Source organism: Mauremys mutica, chromosome 11, assembly GCF_020497125.1.
Source record: "Mauremys mutica isolate MM-2020 ecotype Southern chromosome 11, ASM2049712v1, whole genome shotgun sequence".
Classification (NCBI taxonomy): domain Eukaryota; kingdom Metazoa; phylum Chordata; order Testudines; family Geoemydidae; genus Mauremys; species Mauremys mutica.
The window spans coordinates 13316374-13339130 of NC_059082.1; the positions used below are offsets into that span (position 1 = coordinate 13316374).

Sequence of the window (22757 nt, forward strand, 5' to 3'; positions counted from 1 at the left end):
AACCTTTTATGGTTTTGGAGTAAAGCTTGAAAATGTGACCTGAGCACACACAAAAGGCTCAGAAACCAGAGGGCAAAGAAAAAGAAACCAAACGTGGTGTTTAAAAAAAAAAATCACGATCTTTTGAGCCTGATTTATGATTGATTGGATTGGTGGTCCTGAAATGGCAGAAGGGGCTGTGATTTTATAATCTCTGTTGTGCAGTGATTTCATTACAAAGGGATGTGTGAGCATGCATCACACCTTTCAGTAGCCAAACACAACCTCATTGTCTGGGGCAAGGTCATGTGACTGAAAGGTGATTGGCTTTGTTGCCCACTGTCTGTCAGTCTCCTTTGGATCCATACTACTTTATGAGGATCACATGACCCTCTCCCAACCAATCATATTGCATCTCTCTTTTCCCCCCTCAATGGCTCCACCCTCTTCCATATTCATTTTGAGGAACATAATGGGTGCGGTGGGTCAGATGGAGGCAGCCACAACTGCTGCTGCCCTGTGCTCCACTCGTAGGGCTGTCAATCCAGTCTCCAGGGCTGTCAATCCAGCATCTCCTGCTTGTGCCAAGCATCTCATTGCAGGAATTGTCTTTAGTTTTTGCTTTGCTTAGTGCTATGCCAAGCACATGCTCTATGCTTAACAAATAACAATTAAGGTCACACATGCAAATTATTAAAATCAAGTTAATAAACATGTCTGTGATTGTGTGCACAAGACCAAATGGATGTGCAAGTGTGTGCATGTGAGTGTGTAAGCATTGTGCATATGTATGACAATGATCAATCAGTGCTAGTGTGTGTGCGTGGGGGGGAAGATTGCAACTCAGCCATTCTCCTTTGGTTTCAGAGTCTAACAGCCGACGAGCGGTCAACAGAGGCTACTTGTGTGAACTGCTCAGGCTGTACCAGGACTGGCACCGCTGCGATGCCTCCAATAGGTACATCCACGTCCGCAGGGGTCTCCTGCTCTGCCTCAAACACATCACCAACATCCAGTCTGCCAGGGAGACTTTCCTCAGTGCTCGTGGCATGGAGATCCTCTTCACCACTGCACAGGTAAATGCGAGCTGGGGCCAGCTCAGCAGCTGCTTCTGGATTGTTCTGCCCTTGCAATGTAGAATTTTTCTTATGTTTTAAGTGGAGCTGATTGAAAAATGGAATTTCCGTCCTGTAGAAAATTGTGATACTTTGACTATTTTTTTTTGTCCCAAATCAGGACAAAAATTCAAAACGTTAAAATTTTTCAAAAAAATTTAAAAATAAATACATTAAAAAAATTCAGTTCAGAAATGTTGAAACATTTCATCTTTAATGATAATCTTCGTCTGTCTGTGCCTCTGCAGGGCCTCATGGGAATTGTAGGTCCAGGTCCCACAAGCCCCTGTTCTTCCTATGTACCCTACTCCCTGGCTAGCTTGCATTTCCCAAGATGCTTCACAGCCTCTCCCTGTGGCTGAGCTGTTGCAGCATCTCACGGGTGGGACATCATCCTAATGGGACGGCCTTCCTCTGGTGCCTGAGGAATTGGCCACTGCTTCAGGTGGGGCTAGGGCAGGGATCAGCAACTTTTGGCGCACGGCCCATCAGGGAAAGCCCCTGGCGGGCCGGGACGCTTTGTTTACATGTAGCGTCTGCGGGTTCTGCTGATCGCGGCTCCCACTGGCCGCAGTTCGCTGTTCCAGGCCAATGGGGGCTGCGGGAAGCAGCAGGCAGCACATCTCTCGGCCCGCGCTGCTTCCTGCAGCCCCCATTGGCTTGGAATGGCAAACTGTGGCCAGTGGGAGCTGCGATCGGCCGAACCTGCGGACTGCAGGTAAACAAACTGGCCCAGGCAACCAGCGGATTTTCCTGATGGGCCGCGTGCCAAAGGTTGCCGATCCCTGGACTAGGGGATCAGATGTAACAAGGTTTCGATCAGGTGAACAGTAAGTCCCCAATGCACGTGATGAACGGTGGCAGCTGTGTGAGGGCAATGTGTGTGACAGCTGATCATGGCTTATTGCCTTTATAAGCCTTTACCAGTCCATGGTGCCTTCTGAGCTAATGTCTCCTGATAGCTCAGCCTGGGAGCAGCACCCTGAAAAGTGCAAAAACTGGGTCACCTTGGGTGAATAAACAAGATACGACACACCAAGAATCCCGTGAAGAGTGAGGATGCTAATCCTTCCAAAGGTCAGAAGTGGAGCAGAAATGACAGCTTCAGGGGGTTCCAGTTTGCTTTCTCTATCACATGCCATGGGAGATCTGTTGGCAAGGAAATCACCAAGGTTAATAAGTCCAAAATATCACATACCCTGACCCCTAAAAAGTACATTTTCGGTCTTACATTGTCTCCCTGAGAGATCAAATGATGTTCTCCCAACCGCCTGGAGGAAAGGTACAACCCTGTGAGGATCCCGCCCAATTCCCCACTCACAACTAGAAACCACAGATGAGTGTGTGCTGCCGCTGCTGGGACTCTTCAGCATCCTTATAATAAAGAGATCCAGGGAGAGTGTGCTGGCTGCAGTAAGAGACCTCCCTGCTCTGAGAGACAGAATCTACTGAGAGTCCCTGTCTAGATGGTGTTTTAAACCCTTTACAAATGTATTAGTTGGTGGTGATTCATCCTGCGACCAGCTAACCTGGTTTTAAAGATCAGGGGCGGCTCTAGCGATTTTGCTGCCCCAAGCACAGTGGCACGCCGCGGGGGGTGCTCTGCAGGTCGCCGGTCCCGTGGTTCTGGTGGACCTCCCGCAGGTGTGCCTGCGGATGAGCCGCGGGACGAGCGGACTCTCCACAGGCACGCCTGTGGGAAGTCCGCCAGAGCCGCCTGCCACCCTCCCGGCACGCTTGGCGTGCTGAGGTCTGGAGCCGGCCCTGTTAAAGATGTTAAATTGATCTGATTGGAAAAATTCTGATAAAATGTTCTTTCATTGGAATTAGCTGTATTTGCTTATGTGTTACTTGAAACTGAAACATTTTGAGACAATTTGATTTTGACGATGTTCCAACAGAACCCAGGAAAGACTCATATGGAACCCTGCCTGTCAGGTAGTTTTCCATCAGAAACCTGCCTGCTTCCCTCAATCACCTTGGATCCTCAGCAGCCCATCTGGCGTGCTGACAGGAAGCCGAGAACCTGGAAGCCTTGGGAATCCTGACGCATGGTGCTTCAGCAGCCTGGGCTTCTCGGGTCCCCTGCTCTGTGGCAACCCATCAGATAGCCTGCCCCAGAAAAGGGGCTCCAGTCTCTTCTGTGATGAATTAAAAAAAGTGGGTTTTTGTTTGAATCAGAATGGAAACAAATGTTGAAATATTACAAGTCTCCATGAAACTGAAATTCTTTTCTCCACCCAGCTCTAGTGTTAAACTCTTTCTATGCACATGTTTAAATGTGCTGGTTAAAACATGCTAGCGAACACATCTTTAAATACGACCTATTGGCCTAATCTAGCCGAGGTCTCAGACAGAGGCTCGCAGGCCTGGGAGGCATGCAGGTTGCAGTGAGACGAGAGAATGTTCTCTGCCCCTCAAGAGTGTGCAGGAGACGGTTGCATGCAGCACCCTCTCTGCTTCTTTATTATTGCACATCTGATTTCTTTGTTTAGGCTCAGCTGGTATCTCCTCAGTCCCTGTGCCTTAGCCTCTCCTCTCAGTTAATATTGTTATAGTCTCAACCTTTCCTGTACTGGCATCAAATAACTCTCAAATACACGGAGTGCAGAGACTAAAGCACAGATGAGTTGAGTTCAGATCAACTCTACTTTGGATTTCTGAACTAAGAATTGAGTTTGTTCCCTTATCTGCAGCACTCCACCACAAAGCGCGTGTGCACACAACACACACAGCTACAGCAACTTTACTCTCACACCACTGTTTGCGCATACGTGAGAACACACCCTGCAGACAGATGCCACCCTACTAAGTTGCATGTCTTCAGCAACTTTAGCTTCACCTTACTCCTTTGCTAGCATTAGCTCCGTATGCTATGTGCTTTAATCCCCACCTTTGGACTGGATCCAGAGGACTCATATTTGATGTTGCGCTGTGCTTCACAAAGAGTTCTTTGCACACTGACAGACCACATCATGTGAGGATCTCAAAGCATTTACAAACATCAGTGAACGTAGGCTCACAAAAATAGCTGCAAGGTAGTTAAGTGTCTCTTACTGATAAGGAAATTGAGACACAGAGAAGCTGAGTGACTTGCCCAGTATTAGACAGTGAGTCAGAGGCAAAGCTGTGAATAGAAACCAGTTCTTCTAGGCCTTTGCTCTTCCCTTCCTCAGAGCTGATTTCAGAATGGTCTTTTCTCCCACTCGTATTCCTAACAGCCAGAGATCTAGAAACACATACTTAGATTCTTGTAGCTGAGTCTTGTAAGCAGGTAAGCTTAGATAATGTTTCTAGCCTCCCCATAGGAATCCTGACTAATTCCGCAGACTCTTATAATGCCCTTCATTCATACAGGCGGAAGTGGAACAAGAGCTGGTATAAAATACAGCCATTTTCCTTTTATTGCGTATTACAAAGCACTTCAGTTTGTTCACCAATCACCCTGCTGAACTAGCTGAATAGCCCCAGCCCTCCATATTTCCTACTGTGGGATGCTCAGCCCGTGGCACTAACCATTTATTCTGTCTTCTGGATTGTTCCATTTTCAGTGTCTACTGAGAGGGTGTAAACATTCTGAATGGTAATAAAAGATCATTTTGATGTTGCTCTTTCATGTATTGGTGCCTTTATGGTGCTTTCTATGACTTCTACTGATATTCTGGTGTGTGAGGGCTCAGTCCCAAGTCACCAAGGATACAGACACTCAGCTACTATGCTAGCAGGCATGGTACAGCATAAGAAGCTAGCTAGACAGATGATAGCTATATTAGCTTTGCAGTCCTCTTCTCCCCTGAGGAGGCTGTGGTGTGTATATATGCTCTGTAGCTACGAAACGACGATTCCTTTGTTTTCTCTGTATTGCACATATAAATTTCTAAGAACGCCACCTTTGTGCAGAGGCAGCAACCATTTTGTTCTCAGAGCTGCTGTCCTTATGACAGAAGAGGTACTCACCTATTGCACCCTCCCAAGGAGACTTCCCTTTTTATTCTTGCTTGTCTTCTTTTCCTTAATTTAAAAGAAGTCCTTCAGGCTGGAAATCTGTGGGGTGTGTGTGTGTGTGTGTGTGTGTGTGTGCGCGCTCGCATGCACTCATGGGGAAAAAACTAATGGAGATCTAGGAAGCTGCTCCTGCGCGGGATATGTCAGAACCATTGCGTGCCCGGCTGAGGCAGAAGCAGATGCAGGTTGGAACAGGGGCAGGCTAGCGTGGAAACAGGCACAAATAGGCTGGAGCTGGAGCAAGGGCGGTCTGATGAAACTATTGGCAACGGGAGTGTTCCTGGCCAGGTAGTGATGCTGAGCAGAATGGAGAGGTTGTTTCCCTTAGGAGCCTATGTACCTGAGGTGGGATCACCTGGGTGTGGGTTCTTGCCTGTGGATTGACTAAACCCTTGCTGAATGACGCAGGGCCTGTTACTAGACCTGCAGGTGGTTGCTTCTGATGGCTTATCACTAAGGCTACGTTTTTGTCACGGATATTTTTAGTAAAAGTCATGGACAGGTCATGGGAAATAAACAAAAATTCACGGCAGCCCGTGACCTGTCCCTGATTTTCACTAAAAATATCCCTGACAAAAGGGGTAGGTGGATTCAGCACCCACTGCTGCCAGGACTCCTGGGTCCCCCACCAATGTGGTGTGTGGGAGCTCTGGGGTCCCCCTGGGACTGGGCTGCTGCAGGGTCCTCTCGCCCTGGACAGCTGGTAGCTGTAGAGACCCCCAGCCTCTGGCCATGGCGGCAGCTGTGGGGAGTCCCCGTTACAGCTGGGCAGATGCAAGGGGTCCACTGGCCGCCCTGCTGCAGCTGGGCAGATGCAGGGGATCTGCCGGCTGCCATGGCTGGGCAGCTGCAGGGTGCCCCCGCCAGGTTGGGGGCTGGGAGATGTGAGGACAAGGCTGGCTGGAATCTCCAGCCCCAGGGCAGAAAATGTCACGGAGGTCAATAGAAGTCACGGATTCTGCAACCTCCATGACATAATTGTGCCTTACTCATCACACTCTGGCTCAGGGATGACATGGGTGGCTAAGTAGGAAGTGCTGTCCCTTCTGAATCAGTATTGAGCCACAGTGCAGTGCTGAAGGGGACTGTGTTTTATGTAGCCTTCCAGCTTGCTGGCAAGTCTTAAAAATAAATAAATAAATAAATAAAAAGGTGAACTGACAATAAAAAGTATCGCAATTTTCAGAAAGTCGAAAAGTGAAGAAAAATTCATTTCTGGTTAAATGAACCATTTAATTTGGATTTAGACCTTTTTAAAAAAATATTTTTAAATTTGAAGGAAATTTCTGAATGAAAAGTTCTCGAAACATTTAGACTTTTTGGCATTTGTTTTAAATGATCAGTTCGGTGAAACTGACACGAATTCACAAAATGTTTTGGTCGCTGAATCAGAATTTCATGCCCCCCTAAAAGCTCCAGCTGAAGAATTTTGCCCCACGCTAGCTGTACCTATTGGGTTTCCGGCCGGCTAGCTGTAGGGAGGTGTATGGATAACTCAGTAGCAGGTGCTCTTTTTTCTCTGAGACAGTACTGACCCCAGTTCCTCTGAGTGGTGCTAGGGGACCCTGTGCCCTTTAGATGGATGTATCAGCAGATGGTGAATGAGCTGTAGAAGCAGATAAACTATTGAAAAACCAAGATGCTGTGCTCCCATGTAGACTTCCCTAATGTGATAAGGAAGGAAAAGGATGAAAGAGAAACACAGGAAATATAAGGGGTTGACGCAGAACTAGCTGACTATTATTCAAATGCTGCTTTTTAAGGCTTTCAGGGAAGCATCTATTTTAATGTCTGGTGGATCTGTGCAAGAGGAAGGATGCTTCTGAATGGCAAACATCACTGAATATTCACCTTCATTACTGCCTAGGATTGCCTGGATAGCAAGCCCCTGGATCCTATAGTAACTATAGTGGCCCAGATCCTGAGGAAGTGCTACCCCAAGGGGCCTCTGCCTTTGGCTACAGTACACAGCTCCTATTCCTTCTCTCTTCCTGGGAGTGTCAGCTCCGAACCTCCCCGTGCAGAGCCTGAAGGTAAATTGCTGACTGAAGAGAGAATGTGTGTGTGTGTGGGGCGGGGGGAGACAGGGACTGATGGGGAGAATGGAAGGTGGGGGGCCCGGGTAGAGAGAAATCCAGTCCTGAGCTTTGCATTTAAAACTTGCAAGATGGCTCAGACTGTCATGCTATAGAACTGGGTCTGAATCCCTCACTCCAGGTGTTTCTGTCAAGGCCAGCAGGTGCTGTGTGGAGAATGGAGGAGTGAGATAGTGAAGGGGAGGGGTAGTGAAATAATCCTTATGGCTTTAAAGTGACCAGAAGGAATGGCCTTGGCAAAGGCTGGAACTACTGTTTCTTCATGGCAACTGGGAAGGGAGGGTGTGTGTGTGTGTGTGTGTACATATGTGTACACGCGTCCTTCCTTGCAACTTTTTCAGTAAATTGATGCTGTCAACCAGCAGCCTTTTTTCCTTCTGAAATAATCCGTCTGTGGCTATGCTACGTGAATGGAGGTTGTGAGCACTTGCAGGCCAGCAGGCTGTTTGCCCAGGCAGGTGAGCAGCATACATATAAGAGGCATGCCCAAGAATGAAACACATATGGCCTTGTGCACAGCTGCCTCCTGCTGCCAGCCTTCACACTCCAAACCAGCACCATTATGGTACAGCCCAAACAAAACTCTGACTACTATTTAATCTGTGCAAACATTTTCAGCAAAGATTGTGGAGCTTCTACTCTATACCTCCAGATACCTGCCTCACCTCTTTAGAAGGTATTGATCTTCAGGACTTTCCTTGATTTTCATGGGGCATTTCTGATTTCCTCTGGATGCTCCTGCTTCTTGTAGTCTAGGCATGCAGGACATACCATAGCAAGAATAAAACTCACCACCCTTCTTGCCTACCCCACCTCCAGCAAAGATAAATCAAGCAATACAATCCATACCCAAGAGAATTTTTACCCCCAAAAGGGAGAAGAGCCAGAGATGCCGTAAAGTCCACTAGGGACTTCATTATTGCTATTGACTTTTACATGGAAGGCGCTCAGATACACCAGTAATGGGGGTCAGACTAAAATCCTCAGGTAGATGTATAGATTAACAGCATCCTATAATATCTTTGCAGTGAAGCATAAAGTCATCACATTGCTTTGTAACAGAACATAGTGCCACATCGTGATGGTGAGTGTCAAAGTGTCGAAATGCTGTGATTTCATCCAGGAGAACAAAGGTGGAAGCCCTAGGTCCCATATGCAGCTGTATCTGATGGAACACATGGGATCTGATCTTTATTCTAAGTCTTACATTCAGCTTTGTGGTGGTTATTAGGGACAAGGCATGTGTGCTGCACATGAGAATGGCCTGCCTTTTTGGGGAGGGGTAGGGAGAAGGATGTTATGATGGAGGCCACCCGCTTCACCTCTTTTCTACTTTTGCAGATGACTGTGAAGATGATGGTGAGGAAGAGGTGGAAAAAGACCTAGATAATGAGGATCTGGAGCATAAAGAGGAAGTAGGTATATGAGCCACAGCTTCCTTTAAAACCCTCCATGTTCTGTGAAGGGAAGGTTTTTTTTTTTCTTTCTTCTGATTTGGAGCGCTGATAGGCAGGGCCGCCATTTCAGATTGGGGGCAATTTTAACCGTGATTCCAGAGGCTACTTGGGCACCTGAAAACTCTTTGTTTTTCAAATAGTAACTTAGATAGAGTGCTCCTGTCAGATAGCAATTTCTAATTCCTATATAAAGAAAGAAAGAAAATTAAATAAATATTAGACCTACTTAGCTCTAATACTAACATAGAATCATAGAATATCAGAATTGGAAGGGACCTCAGGAGGTCTAGTCCAACCCCCTGCTCAAAGCAGGACCAATCCCCAGACAGATTTTTGCCCCCGATCCCTAAATGGCCCCCTCAAGGATTGAACTCAAAATCCTGGGTTTAGCAGGCCAATGCTCAAACCATTGAGCTATCCCTCCCCCCCAATTTCTAAAAAAAACATGTGACATTTTGTGACAATTACTTAAGGGACACTGGTTAGGTTGAAAAATGTAATGTGTATTCTTGCTTTGTTACTAATTCTTGAAGACAACAATAGCAGGATATTTTGGCTATGTACCTGGGCGCCAGTCTTTAAAACAGCTTGGCTTCTTTAAGCTACAGCTGGAGCACCCCCTCTTAGCCACTTTCTTTTACCTGTTCCTGCTCATGAAAAAATAATTTAACTAATTATTCAGAACATTGTTTGCTTTCTCTCCTCACTCTCTCTCCCTGCCACACCCTGCTATGAAAGGCACAAATCAAGGATGCATTTGTAACCCTTCTGCCAGGTGGAGCCAGCAGCAACCAGGGCTAGGCTCAATAACTAGAGGTTCCTTTTCAACAATACAGCACAGAACTGGCTCAAGCCCCCACCCAGTAACCTGGGAAAATTACACAATACCCCTGGGTGCCTCTGAGAGGCAACACTTCCCCACTCGCAAACACAGAGTCTGAGTGTAGAAAAGAAACTTTTAATGAAAGGAGGGAAGTCACCCGACATTAATTAGGGAAAATGCCACAAGCAGGATTCATAATCATAATATTGTGAGCAGGACACCCAACCCAGAGTGCTCCCTCACCATACCCCACTCACAGTGGTTGTCCTTGGTCAGTGAGGACCCAGAGTTCAGAGGTGCATCTGTGTGAGTTCACCTGCAACCCAGGGAAGAAGGCACCTTGCTTGCACCACCATTTGAGCACTTTCTCTGGCTGGCCGCCCCTCCAGCCATGGTTCCTCTCTGCTGGTCGGCCCTCCAGCCATGGTTCCTCTCTGCCGGCCGGTCCATGAGCCGCGGTTCCTCGCTGCCTGGCTTGCCGGCCGACTGTCAGTCACCTTCTACTGCTACCCGCCTCTCTGCTTTGACCTCTGTAGGTCAGTCTCTTAATGATTTTCAGCTCTTGGCAGGCTTGGCAGAAACACTTCCCCACCACAAGCGATTTCAGCTCTCATTTGAGCACTTTAACATAACAAAAAGCTCCTTTGAACAGTGGGGAGAAACAGGTTAAACTAGATCAGGGCCCCTTAGGGAAAGTCCACACCTCCTCACTGGGAAACCTGTCCCCACCCCTCTTACTTTCACAGGGGTCTGGCATTTGAGCCCCTGGCTTAGCGAGTTCCTTTCAGCTGAGGGTGACCCCTCAAATGGGACAAGCTCAGCACAGTTCTACTCCCCTTTAGTCGTACAATGAAGATAACATTGATAATAACATTTCACTACCCCGCATTCAATATTAAAAAATTATATAATAGGTTAAGAAAAGAGTGTCTGTACATCTGGGTATAGTGCTTAGATTATCCACAAATACAAAGTTTGTTTTAAGTCATACGATACATATCGTGCATAATCAGCAAAGCTAAATTTAGGTGAATACTTTTAAGAACACAGTTTAGATATTAGCATCCAAGTATTCAGGTACATCACTCATGAAACATTATACAGAGTTGGTTGTGGAAAGTAAATATAGCAATGAGTGAAGATTGTCCCTCAGTAATTGAGCATTTAGGGTAGGTTGTCCATTTAGAAAATACAATCCATCAGGGAAGTATTTCAGTTACTTTCCCGACAGCACTTCTCATCGGCACTCCAGCTCATCTCTCCTGGTATTGCCGATGTCCGGTGATGTGTTCTATGTAGATGTCCCTCGACCACCTGATGGCTTGATTTGTAACCCAACACCAGCCAAAGCTGATCACTTGGAGCAACACAACTCCTGTCTGTTAGATACCTACGCAGAGTAGTGTATTCATGTATATTCAGTTTGCTCCTGAAGTCTCTCCCCCTCCCAAACTAGCTGTCAGAGGAGAGTTCATTCAGACCCTGCTTACACATGCAGATGTTTCTGCTGTGAAAATGTATCTTTGTACAAACACATTCTAGCATGAATGAGTTTTCGCCCTCTCAAACATCTTTGCAAACAAAACCTTGTTCCTACAAATGTTTGTGGTAATCAAATTCAAAAGGGCACAAATGCCATGTGATCTGATGCAATTTAGACGTGAGTTGAGTGTACTTTTCACAGTTTGCCTGCTCTGCCTACCTGAACATTAATATGTCACCTAAATGACAAAAAGAAAAGAAAACAAATGGGCTCAGTGTGCTAACCTGCCCTTTAGTGACTATTTATTTTCATCTGAAAACTGGCCAAACTGTTCATTAGAAATAATGTTCTTTGCCAATTTAGCCCTTTTTTGTTTAGTATTCATTCCCAAACACATCCTAAAATCTGTAATTATGTTCATTATTCATAAGGATTCACCGACTAGTTGTGAACAGTTTTTAATTTATTGGGTATTTGCCAACACTTTGCTTTGAATATGAGTTTTATTTATTGGTCTCGTATGATTGGTCTCATAAATCTCATGCTACCCCGCCTTCTGGCTGAACTTTTACACAGATCGATGATGGAGAATGAATAGTGAACTTTCAGTCCAAATTTTTGTGCAAAGAATCATTTGTGCTCAATTTCCTGATACTTTTGTGATTCAAAACCTTTTTCACAGCTACCTGGCGGGTGTCCAAATATTCGTGAATAATGGCTAATACTAATCATAGTGAACTTAGCACACCACTTTTATTGGTGAAAATATTTGTGAATCCTCTCTTTACCTATTTGATCAGCTCTACCAAAACCGGAGTCCCCATACCAGTCGATCATCCAGTCCTGTCACGGAGCCCATCCCCTCCCCCCAAATCATTAAAACCCACCCCTACAGATCCCACATAATTCTCCAAACTGTCAATCCCTCCAAACCAATCTTCAAGAGCCCAGCAAACCTCCATCACTCACTGCTGACTCTCATGTCAACCAGTCCCAACCACTGCCTCAAATCAACACTAGTAACACTTTGTAGAAACAGCCCAGCCTTTCAGTACTGCTGTGGCTCAGGGTCTGAACTGCTGTTGACACCCTGGTGTTCATGGGAGCTTGTTGATAAATAGAATCATTTCTGAAGTTATTATCAAGAGCAAATTGCTTCTTTGCTGTGGTTTGGTGGTGAATGCTTGCTAATTGCATGCTGAATTATTTGAATAATGCTGTCATGTCACAGCCATTCATCAATGCCATTTAGCCACCCAACCCCCCCTTCCCATTCTCTTATGCGATGACTAAACACTCGACACTGCATGTCTTTGACTCTTGTATCTGATATGGATGGAATGCGTGTCAATGCACAGTTGCCTTTGGATGTGAAAGTTTCAGGCATGCTCCTTGTCCTTGCTTTATAGATAACTGCAAACACAAAAGTTTTTTTAAAAAATGAACAGATGATGGATTGGTCAAGAGATTAAAAGCTATTTATCAACAGTGTAGAAAGATATAAATAAAGTAACAGATGAGAAATCGGTGCTTGAGGGTTCAGTGATGTGTGTAGTAGAGGGATGGGGATTTGGGTTTCGAAGGCAGAGAGAGGGGGCCCTGATGAGCAGCAGTGGGGACCAAGGCAATCTTGGTGTGAAGAGGCAGGACACTAGAAGATGCTAATTTTGCTGGTAATCAACAACACTCATTTTTCCTGTGATGTACTGTGGGATTTTCTTGTTAAATCTAAAATGTTTGATTGTGGGTCTCTGAATCAAAGGTATTTTCTCACTCCTTCATTCAACACCTGAGGCAGTATATCTCCCGGTTACCTCAGCACATCCTGGATACTCAGGAGACTGGCTAGTGGCTTTGGGTGCCACAATTTTTGGGTGGCCAAGTTGAGACACCTTTAAATGAGCATGATTTTCAGAGGGTGGGTCTCAGCACTTTCTGAAAATCAGGCCCCTATAAGGTTTCTCAGCTTGGGCACTTGAATAGTGAGGCACCCAAGCCCACTACTCACTTTTGAAAATCTTGTCCTGGACTTCTGAGTTACTTGCCAATGGATCGTTCTATGGCTGTGGGCAGGTGACCTAACCTTTTGTGCCTCAGTTTGCCCTTCCATAAAAATGAATGTAATTGCTCTCTTCTAGTTGTCAGGGGTGGCTGGTTTACTTTACGTGTGTCAGGTGCTTAGAGATTCCTAGATGAAAGGCAGGATGTAATGTATCATTTTATAACTATCAACTCAGGCACAGTCCCAAATGGGTCGATAGCACCTTTAATTTATTTCTTTTCCTACTTTGACTTTTGAAGGATGATGATTTGGAGACAGATGTGAACAAACTGAGCTCAAAGCCAGGTCTTGACAGGCCAGAGGAGGAGCTTGAGCAGTATGAGGCAATGTGTCCTGAACTTTCCCTTACTTTCCAGGTAGGATAAGCATTGTGGCTTCCTTTATCTGTGAACGCATGTAGGGATGTGCAGTACTGGAGGTGCTGACTGAGAGAAGGTGGGTAGAAAGACATACTGCAAAGGGGAGCACTGGTATCAGAGGATCCAAAATGTAGACGCATCTGGAGCTCATTGGATTGACTGCAGCCCCAGCTGGTAGTGGGTGAAAGGTGTTAACATCTGAGAGCTGTTTGGTGGCATTTAACGAAAAGGCTGGGTCTCAGTTGACTAGGGCCAAGTGGCTAAATAATTAAATATCCACTTGAGAAAAAATCCACATCCACTAATGGACATTAAGTTGTATCCTTGTTGGCAGTTTCAACGGAGATGCCAAGAACCAAATGGAACATGGAGATTAAACTGGTTTATCTACCCTAGCGCTGGTTAGTCAAGATCAGGGTTGAAGCACAGTGATGGGGAAGCTTACATTGCCACTGCTTAAAATGCAGACAGTTCTGGGGTAGATCAACCCAGCTGTTTTACAGTTTGGGACAGGAAGTGAAGAAGAATATTGTACTCAGTACTAGAGGCAGAGGAATTTAGGGAGGCAGAATATAATTTTTAAAATTTAAACAAGACACCAAGGTTCATGCGTCTCCTAGCATACAGAATGCGGTGGTATTTGTAATGACTGCAAGTGGCCAGGAACTTGGATTAACATTGCAGTCCTGTACTTAGGAATGGCAGAACTTTGCCTGGCAGACTCGCCCCATTGCATCATGCTGGCAGACTCGCCCCATTGCATCAGTTCAAAGAGAAGCGCATCACTTTGTCTCATGCAATTTCCTGTAATGCTCCAGGTTTTGCTTGGAGGTTACCCAGCCAGCAGCTGATCCAGCCTGACCTTGTTTAGCTTCTGGGAACTGATGAGAGATCAGCTTGCGGGAATAGGAATGCTGGCAGGTGGGTTGTGGGTTTCTATCTCTTTGGGTCACTGAGGAGAGTAGATTTTTAAGAGGCCTGTAAATTAAATGTTTTCCCTTTTCTTTCTTCTATTTCCTTCTGGAAGGAGACACCATCTGTCTTTATTTCTTTTCTTTCTTTTATTCTTTAAATCTAAAGGAGCTGGAAACAGGGTCTGAAGATGAGAAGGGCTCTGAGGATATGCCTGGGAGCCTGCCAGGCACTCACCCCCCAGTCATTCCAAATGCTGCTTTCATGAAGCAGCAGCGTTGCAGACACAGGGACCAAAGTGCCATGGGGCCAGAACCAGAGGAAACGGCGTTCAAGACTCCAGTGCAGAGCTGGGCAAAGAAGGATAAATGCACTGGGGCTGCAGCCCTTGAAAAGCAAGTGATGGGAGAATCAGTCCAAGATGCAGATGCTCTTGGTGAAAGAGAAGATCTATGCAGGAGCCATGCACCCACTCTGCATCCTCCCCTAAAAGAAGCCTCGTGGGACACAAGAACATTTCACACTCACTGTGCGAGCTGCTTCGGTCCCAGCCCTGTGGGTGGAGTGGGAGCCTCCAACACAGTGACAAAGCTTCTGGAGAGACACCAAGGGGATATCCCATTCCACAGCCCCCACTTCTACATGGCCAGGGCTGGAAGCACCAAGTCCATTCCGGACTATAGGGTCTTGGCGTTCCCTGATTTTTGGGGCCACCGGCCCCCTCCTTATTACCAGTCCCTGCTGGAGCGGAAATATGGAGTTCAAAGGTGATTCTGCTTTATTGTCATCCCAGAGGTAACTGTCCGCAACTGGGCGAATAGGGACTCATTTCTTGTAGTACTGGGGACTCTCATGTCTTACTGCCTGGCTTTTGATGGGTGTTGATCATCACTTCTTGTCAAGTTTCATAGGTCTCTGCAGTCCTCACAGAGACCTACACAATGAATTATTACAAGAAGGGAAACTCAGCTATAGGCTTATACTATTCAGATTTTTCTCTTGAGGTTGAAGACACTGGCATCTAAGATTTTCTTGGCACAGATGGGGAATTAGGAGGCCTAATTCCTGCCTCTGCCAGTGACCAAATCATGTCACCTCTCCACTTTCCTTATCTGGAAGGTAAAAGTGAATAAATACTTCTCTGCCTCCCCTGCTAAAGCAATTAAATAATCGTGAAGTGTGTTGGGATCCTCCCATGGAAGGCATTGTGCACCTGGCCATTAACATTAATGCTCTTACCTCATTTACATTGTAAGAAAGTAGTGTAACTTTAGCGCCCTCGTGGCCAAGATGGAGTCTGCTCTGCAGGCAGCTCTGGCCAAGAGAAGGCACACGCAGGAATGCAGCAGGAGAAATTCCTTCCACCCCAGGGGCACCTGTTCCAACCCCCCCAGAGTGAACACACACACCCACAGGAAAAGTACAATGGATATAACAAAGGGAGATATTTATTTACAGAGGGATGAGAGGAGAAAAACAACAAGGGGAAATATAGGGGGAGCAGTAGAACAGGGTTGCAGCCAAACCAAGATCCCACAGGCCCGTGGTAGCACAGTCTGGAAGGGCAGACACTGAGCCAGCTCCTCCTGGCTTCTGTCCTTGGGGGTCCCCAATCCGCCGCCCTGTTCTTCCCAGGCTTCAGGCAGGTTCTTTGCTGCTTCACTTTGTGAGAGCCTGCGGGCTGCAGCCCTTCTCTCCCCCAGAGCGCCAGAGCCACACCCCCGAGTTTCCCTCCTTTTTTTACTGCTCCCTCTCCCCCCTAGGAAAAAGATTTAAAGGGGCCATGCTTTTTAAACCCCAAAGGGTTACAGTAGATAAGGAAGTGTTTATTACTTCTCATAACACAAGAACTAGGGGTCACCAAATAAAATTAATAGGCAGCAGGTTTCAAACAAATAAAAGGAAATATTTCTTCACACCTGTGGAACTCTTTGCCAGAGGATGTTGTGAAGGCCAAGACCATAACAGGGTTCAAAAAGAACTAGATAAATTCATGGAGGATAGGTCCGCCAATGGCTATTAGCCAGGATGGGTAAGGAATGGTGTCCCTAGCCTCTGTTTGCCAGAAACTGGGAATGAACGATAGGGGATGGATCACTTGATGATTACCTGTTCTGTTCATTCACTCTGGGGCACTTGGCACTGCTCACTGTCAGAAGACAGGATATTGAGTTAGATGGACCTTTGGTCTGACCCAATAGGGCCATTCTTATGTTCTTGTGTTCAACTGAGGAGGATCCATTGTGTGTTGGAGTGTGGGGGGAACTGTGTTGGGAGAGGGGATTCGTCTCAGGACTACCCTCCCCTGTCCTGCCCCATGCGTGTCCCTCTGCAATTCCTTTAGAGGGCATTTGTTCTTAGTAGCACAAGCAATGCTTACCAAACCGCAAACAGGCTGGGTGATTCTGTTGTCTCTTGAACTAAGCTCTAGGACTGAATGATACTAATAACATGGCATTTACCAAGGCCATAAGTTTCTGAGCTATTTTAAACCTCTGTGCTCTATAGAGATGGGAACTCTTCCTGTTGCAGCTAAATGCCTGGAATCTTATTCACAGAGGCCGTCATTCTCTCACCTCTTCCCTACACTAATGTTCTAAAAGCCCCACATTTATGACCATAATAACATATGTAACTATACAGCGAAGACAGGGATAATCATGTCATGCTTCAGTGTTTAAGTTGATTGCTGCAAAGGTCAGGAAGGAAATCTCGAGAACACATATGGCATCGTACAACTGGTCATTACTCGGGGGGTTGGATGGGCTCATTCACCACTGTTGGAGCCAGGAGTCTGTAATAGATAGACCAATAGTCTGATCCCTTGTGACAAATTCTCCATTGCTAGGTGTACATGACTCATTCACTGAGACTGAATGAGAAGAAATGGAGATAAATCCTACAGAATGTGAATGACAAGTCATTTAACTCTGAAGGTGTCTTCCAGTCATGAGAGTCATGCAAAAGCCAAACTGGTGAACAGCAAAAAGTGCTAAGGGATATTTTTGTTTAGTTAGAACAGGTGTATAATTCTTTCCAACCCCCTGGAAAGAATATCATAAGCCTCAGTTCACTTCCTCAGCAAGGATCCTCCAAGACAGAGGTATGTGTCTGCCTATGGCTGCAGACAGACTCACAATTTGTTTTTCTTTTCCAGGGCCAAAATATTTGAGGATGTTCGTCGTCTAATCGAGCCAGATGATGTGATAGACAGAGTTGTCTTTGACTTAGATGGGCGCAGGTAAGTCTTCCTTGTAGTGTACGTGACTGAGGGCACTACTGTTACTATCAGTAATAGATTAGGTGACTAGGCCAGCAGATGGTGCATTTGATTCAACTTAGACAAATGTACAAAACATTAGACTGGTAGATAGGATCCAGTGTAAGGAACAAGGTTTTGTGACAAGGTGCGCCACTCACTGCCAGGATGGCGCCTCCTCATGGCCATTCTGGGGATTAGCGTTGTGAGGTCGATGTCCCTTCTTGCAGTTGCATGCTGTCTCTCTGCCTCTCTCACTGGGTCTGCAGCAGCTCTTCTCTTGCTCAGTGAGCTGCTGCTGCCTCTTCATGACTCAGCCCTCCGGCCAGGTTACAATACGCATTTTCCCCTTCCAGAGTACCAAAGTCTTCCTTCAGCCTCCTAGGCATCCTGGCCTTCCCATTCACTCCCTCAGTGGCTGGCAGGGAAACCTGGGCCTGCCCTCTACTCTGGGTTCTGGCTCGGGCCCTCTAGCCAGCAGTCAAGGTCTGCTCCCTCTTGGACCTTGCTGCCTTTCCCTGAGCCCTTTCCTTACCATCTGGCACTCCACCTCCCCTGAGGTTTGTCACCATTCCCTCCTCCCAGGGAGCAAATACAGGCTACGTTTTTCTTCAGCCTTCAAACACTCCTCCCAGGGAATGACAGTAACCTTTTTCTCAGCAGCCGCCTCAGCTTCCAATTTCCTGTGTTTATAAATCCCAGCCCAGCTTGTTCCCCTTCGGCTTGGCTCCCTCCCTCACTCAGGGGATTAGTTAGCCACCTGATTCCCCTCAGCTGTTACTTGTTGGGTTAATTAGCCCCCTCTTCTATCCACATTAACTTTTTGGGGCAAGTGTGAGGTAAACACTCCTTCCCAATGTCTCTCAGCACATGGCTGAGGGAAAGGATCTGCAAGCTATTGTGGAAGGGTCTCTGAAACTACCAGCCCAGTGCACAGCAGCAGTAGGAAAAGAAAACCAGATACTGGGTAGTTTTAGCAGAGCAATGGAACCTGAAACTAAAAGGGGTGGTTCCATGGTGTTGTGCAGTAAGGCAGCTGTGAGACCCATCTTGGGTACTCTGACCCAGGCTGGGCATCATTTCCTGGCAAATCATTATTGTCCTTGAGAAGAGACAGCGCAGAGCAATGGAGAGGATCTCAAATCTGAAGCAAGTACATTCTGAGGAAAGGGTTAATGGGTCTGAGACTGTCCTCTTAGGAACACAGGAGAGTTTGAAGTGACCTGGCGGGGGTTTGAAGAAGAAGGAGAGAGAATTTTAAAATTGCTCAAGATGAATTTAAAGGCTCCAAAATATAGGGGGGCAAAAGGTAAAAATGGGAGGAGTAAACAGAGAACTTGGCCAGAGCCACTTCACACAAAGGATAATAAACCTGTGGAATAAGTTAATGGGGAAGGTGATTGGAACAAAGAACCTAACTGAGATTGAGGAGTGTATGGATCTGTTCCTGGAGACAGGAAAATCGAGAGGGGGTAGAAAGTGGGATTTAGAATTACCCCATAAAGGCTGCTGCTTTGAGCTGAATGGCTGGGCCATAGCTGCTCTTAAATGTCTTCTGTTTGTAAGTCTAAATAAATTATATTGGAGCGGTTACTGTTCCTTAAGGTAATTTTTGGTAGTAGACACATTTCTGTGTTTTGCTCCAGCCCCTCAAGCACAGATGCTCCAGACTGCCTGAGATTCTACTCCAAGTTTGAATCAGGAAACCTCCGCAAAGCCATCCAAGTGCGCAAGTAAGTAGCTTAGGTCCCAGCAGTGGCTGTGTCCTATCCGGCCACACTTGTAATATCTACTGTGTGAAAAGGTGAAGCACCATGGACTTTAAAACAGTCAGCAAGAGGAGCAGAGCTTATGAATCACAGGTATTAGGTGGTGTGAAGTTAAAGGAAGTGAGAAACCAAGGTGTGAAAAGACATGACACTGTGCTAGGGTAGGACACGAATGTGATGGCATGCTCGGCTAGTATTGGCTTTGATAGCATCCTGTGGCTCCACCTGCCATTGGTGGTCTCAGTGGCACCCCCTCCCATTGTCGCCAGTGGCTGACAGCCGTAGTGTTTGTATGAGGCAGCTGCAGCCGTGGGTTCGTTATAGCCCACCCTGTCAATCTGCCTGGCCCATGGTGACACCATCTCACGCCTTGCTCTCCAGATTTGAGTATGATTTGATTATGAACACCGATGTGAACACCGTCCAGCACCACCAGTGGTTTTACTTTGAGGTCAGCGCCATGAAGCCAGCCATTCCCTACCGCTTTAACATCATCAACTGCGAGAAGGTCAACAGCCAGTTTAATTACGGTATGAGCCTTCGGGTGGGCTGGGGTTCCCGCCCATGCACAGGGCTACACTATTGATTCCATGGGGGCTTCAACCTTCTTGTGTCTGTTAGAGATCCATAGATCATGGCTTGTTTACTTAGTCATAAGGTGCCTTCTGAACCGTGGAGCAGGGGGGTGAACCTGGGGCCTTTCAGAGTATAATACCTTCTTACTCCTCTTCCTTTCTCTCCTTCCCATCCGCATAATTAATATGGGTTCCATTCCCACCCTCCACTCCTACTACCAATTTCCTAGCAGCTAAGGTCTCCTGTCATCTCATCCTCTACTGCTAGGTCCACCTTCTGAATTAGTAGAGCTAGGTGGGGTCCCTCTTTGGTGCACAGCAGCTGCTTTGAAATCAGCCAGAAGGGGTCACTACAAGGCCTCAAAAGGAGTTCTCTCTCTGTCTCCTCAAGGGCACATAGGGATGGGAGGAGGGATTTGGAATTGAAGAGCAGGAGTTTGGAGACTGGGATATTTAAAAATGGGACTGTGGGGGAAAGGAGGAGGATCTATTTGGACTGAATGAGCGGTGCAGAAGTGGAGAAATCTCATAAGGTTTGAATAAATTTGGCTAATCTTCAAATAAGCATCCACAGTTTAGGAGGCTTATTGAGAAATTAAAATCCACATCCAGACCTTCTGAGGTTTCTGCCAACATTAATAATAAAAGATTCTGTCTCTATTTTTGAGCTCCAGTTGCAATCTGTGGTTCAGGAGGAAGGATGTGATGCCATAAAACAGGCAGGCAAATCAGAGCTTTCAATGCCCATTTTAGAAGAGAAATTGTTTTTTTTACATACAGACTGTGTGTCAAATCCTCAGTTGGCATAGTTTGGCATTAGCACCAACCATTGCTTTCCATGAAGCTATGTTAATTTACACCAGCTGAGGATCTGGCCCAGAATCTTTAATAAGTGCACAATGTCAAACACTACTTCCCTCTACAGCCTTGTGGTTACATCTGCACAAATCAACAAGGGATCTACCTCAGGAGCAGTGTACCCACAACAAATAGCAAAGAGACTTAGGGCAGGTCTACGCTACAGCATTACTTCAGTATATCTACGTTGCTCAGAGGTGTGAAAAATGCACACCCCTGAGGGACATAGTTTTACCGACCTATAATGACCAGAGCTTCTCCCGCTGACATAGCTACTGCCTTTTGCGGAGGTGGATTAACTGTGCCGACAGGAGAGCTTTCCTGTTGGCATAGAGCGTCTTCATTAATGTGCTACAGCAGCGCAGATGCAGCCTTTTAGGTGTAGACCTGCCCTGAGAATGGCTTGCTGTTACAGTTGCAAGAATGCCTGGTGAGTGGTGCAGTTCATTATAAATCATTTGCCCTAAGGACCAGAGTTCAAGTACTGAAATAGCTCACAAATGAAAATGAATTTGTATTGTCGTGCTATTCCACTTTCCTGAATCACCAAACAGTTTGGCATGACTAGGTAATTCTCTCAATGGCCTGAAAGTGAAGTACACTGAGGAGGAGTGGCAAAGGGGATGTCAGACGTTGATATGGTACCTCTTGAAACCTATAGAGTAGCTCTCAGTGATATACCCTATGGGGTAGTGTCAATAGGGTAGACTCAGGCCCTTACTGGTGGAAGGTTCTTCGGCATTTGCTTCTCTGATCGTAGCCAGCACTTATTAGCCCCTCACTTTTGTGAGCTTTCAGTGTACAGGAATCCAATTTTAAAATGTGCAATTAAAATATATTTGGAAGAAAAATGTGAAAATAATATCCATTGTTAGGAGGCAAGCCCCCGGGCCAGCTATTGTGTGGTCTGTGTGTGACTGCATGTTGGGGAAATTCTTGTCCGTTGCTTTTGATGCATTGAAAATGCATTGAAACTCTAGCTATCTGGATGGAGTGAGGCCCATAGCACTGTTAGCAGCATGTATGACATATACTTCCATATATGAGAAAATGCTACTGTTCACCTCACTGAGCTGGAAGTTTCAAGTCCTGCTCCTGTGCAAAAGTGGTATGGGTGACAATGTGCTATAACATGGGTTGGCTGTGTTCTGTGGCTGTCCTTCTGATCTCCCTGTCAGGTAGATGGTGCTGTGTAATTTCATATTGGTGAAAGAACGTCTCAAGGAGCAGTTGTAGTCAGCAGCAGAGCTGGTTAGAAAATGGATTTCATTCCCCATAGAAAATGTTGAATTTTTGTCAAAAAACTGAACAGTGTGGTCAAAAACTAGACTTTTCCATTGAGGAAACGGAAACAAAATACTTTGGTTTGTCTAAGTGAATGGTAAAGTTTTGTTTGGAGATAGTTTAATATTAAACTATGTCCTGCTGTGATGCTGTGGTGCCTCATAGGAGTTGTAGTTCTGGTACCTCATGTCCTCATTGTCTTTGAAAGGCCAGTCTCCTGGATAGGTATATATCTCCCATGATTCACTATGGTGTCCCCTCTGTTAGCTGGTCCATGCAGAAGCACTGCATGGATACATATAGGTGCTGGAACTAGGGGTGCTGAGGGTGCTGCAGCACCCCCTGGCTTGAAGTGGATTCCATTATATGCAGGGTTTACAGTTTGGTTCAATGGCTCTCAGCACCCCCACTGTAAAAATTGTTCCAGCTCCCACGTGGATACATGAAGGAAAAATTGAAAGGTTAAGCCGTGATGTGATTGAGTTTGTATTTGAAGTTCTTTCAGTGTTACCTTCCTGTCAAGGTATGGGACAATCCTGGGTCTGCTTAGAGATGTACTCCACAGCTGTTTAAGTGCTGATGAGTTACACCAAAGAAATCCAAAGGGAGGGGCAAAATGCTGTGATTTTATAACCCTTTTTTTGGTGTGACGCAAGTAATCCCCCTGCATTAATGACACCAAGGAGTATCCTATATATCTTAGATATTAACACACATCGGA

The 22757-nt window shown here is 46.1% G+C and overlaps 1 protein-coding gene across 3 annotated transcripts in view; it reads left to right on the forward strand.

Moving 5' to 3' along the window:
- The window catches only part of AGBL1 (AGBL carboxypeptidase 1), a 376382-nt gene that overhangs the window by 72307 nt on the left and 281318 nt on the right, over positions 1–22757 (forward strand). For all 3 annotated transcript variants that reach the window (XM_044981250.1, XM_044981251.1, XM_044981253.1), the window contains 8 exons: positions 847–1055; positions 6967–7132; positions 8537–8610; positions 13260–13376; positions 14460–15058; positions 17449–17532; positions 19197–19283; positions 19701–19849. In XM_044981250.1, the coding sequence (XP_044837185.1) occupies positions 847–1055; positions 6967–7132; positions 8537–8610; positions 13260–13376; positions 14460–15058; positions 17449–17532; positions 19197–19283; positions 19701–19849 (1485 nt within the window). The remainder of the gene's footprint in view (positions 1–846; positions 1056–6966; positions 7133–8536; positions 8611–13259; positions 13377–14459; positions 15059–17448; positions 17533–19196; positions 19284–19700; positions 19850–22757) is intronic.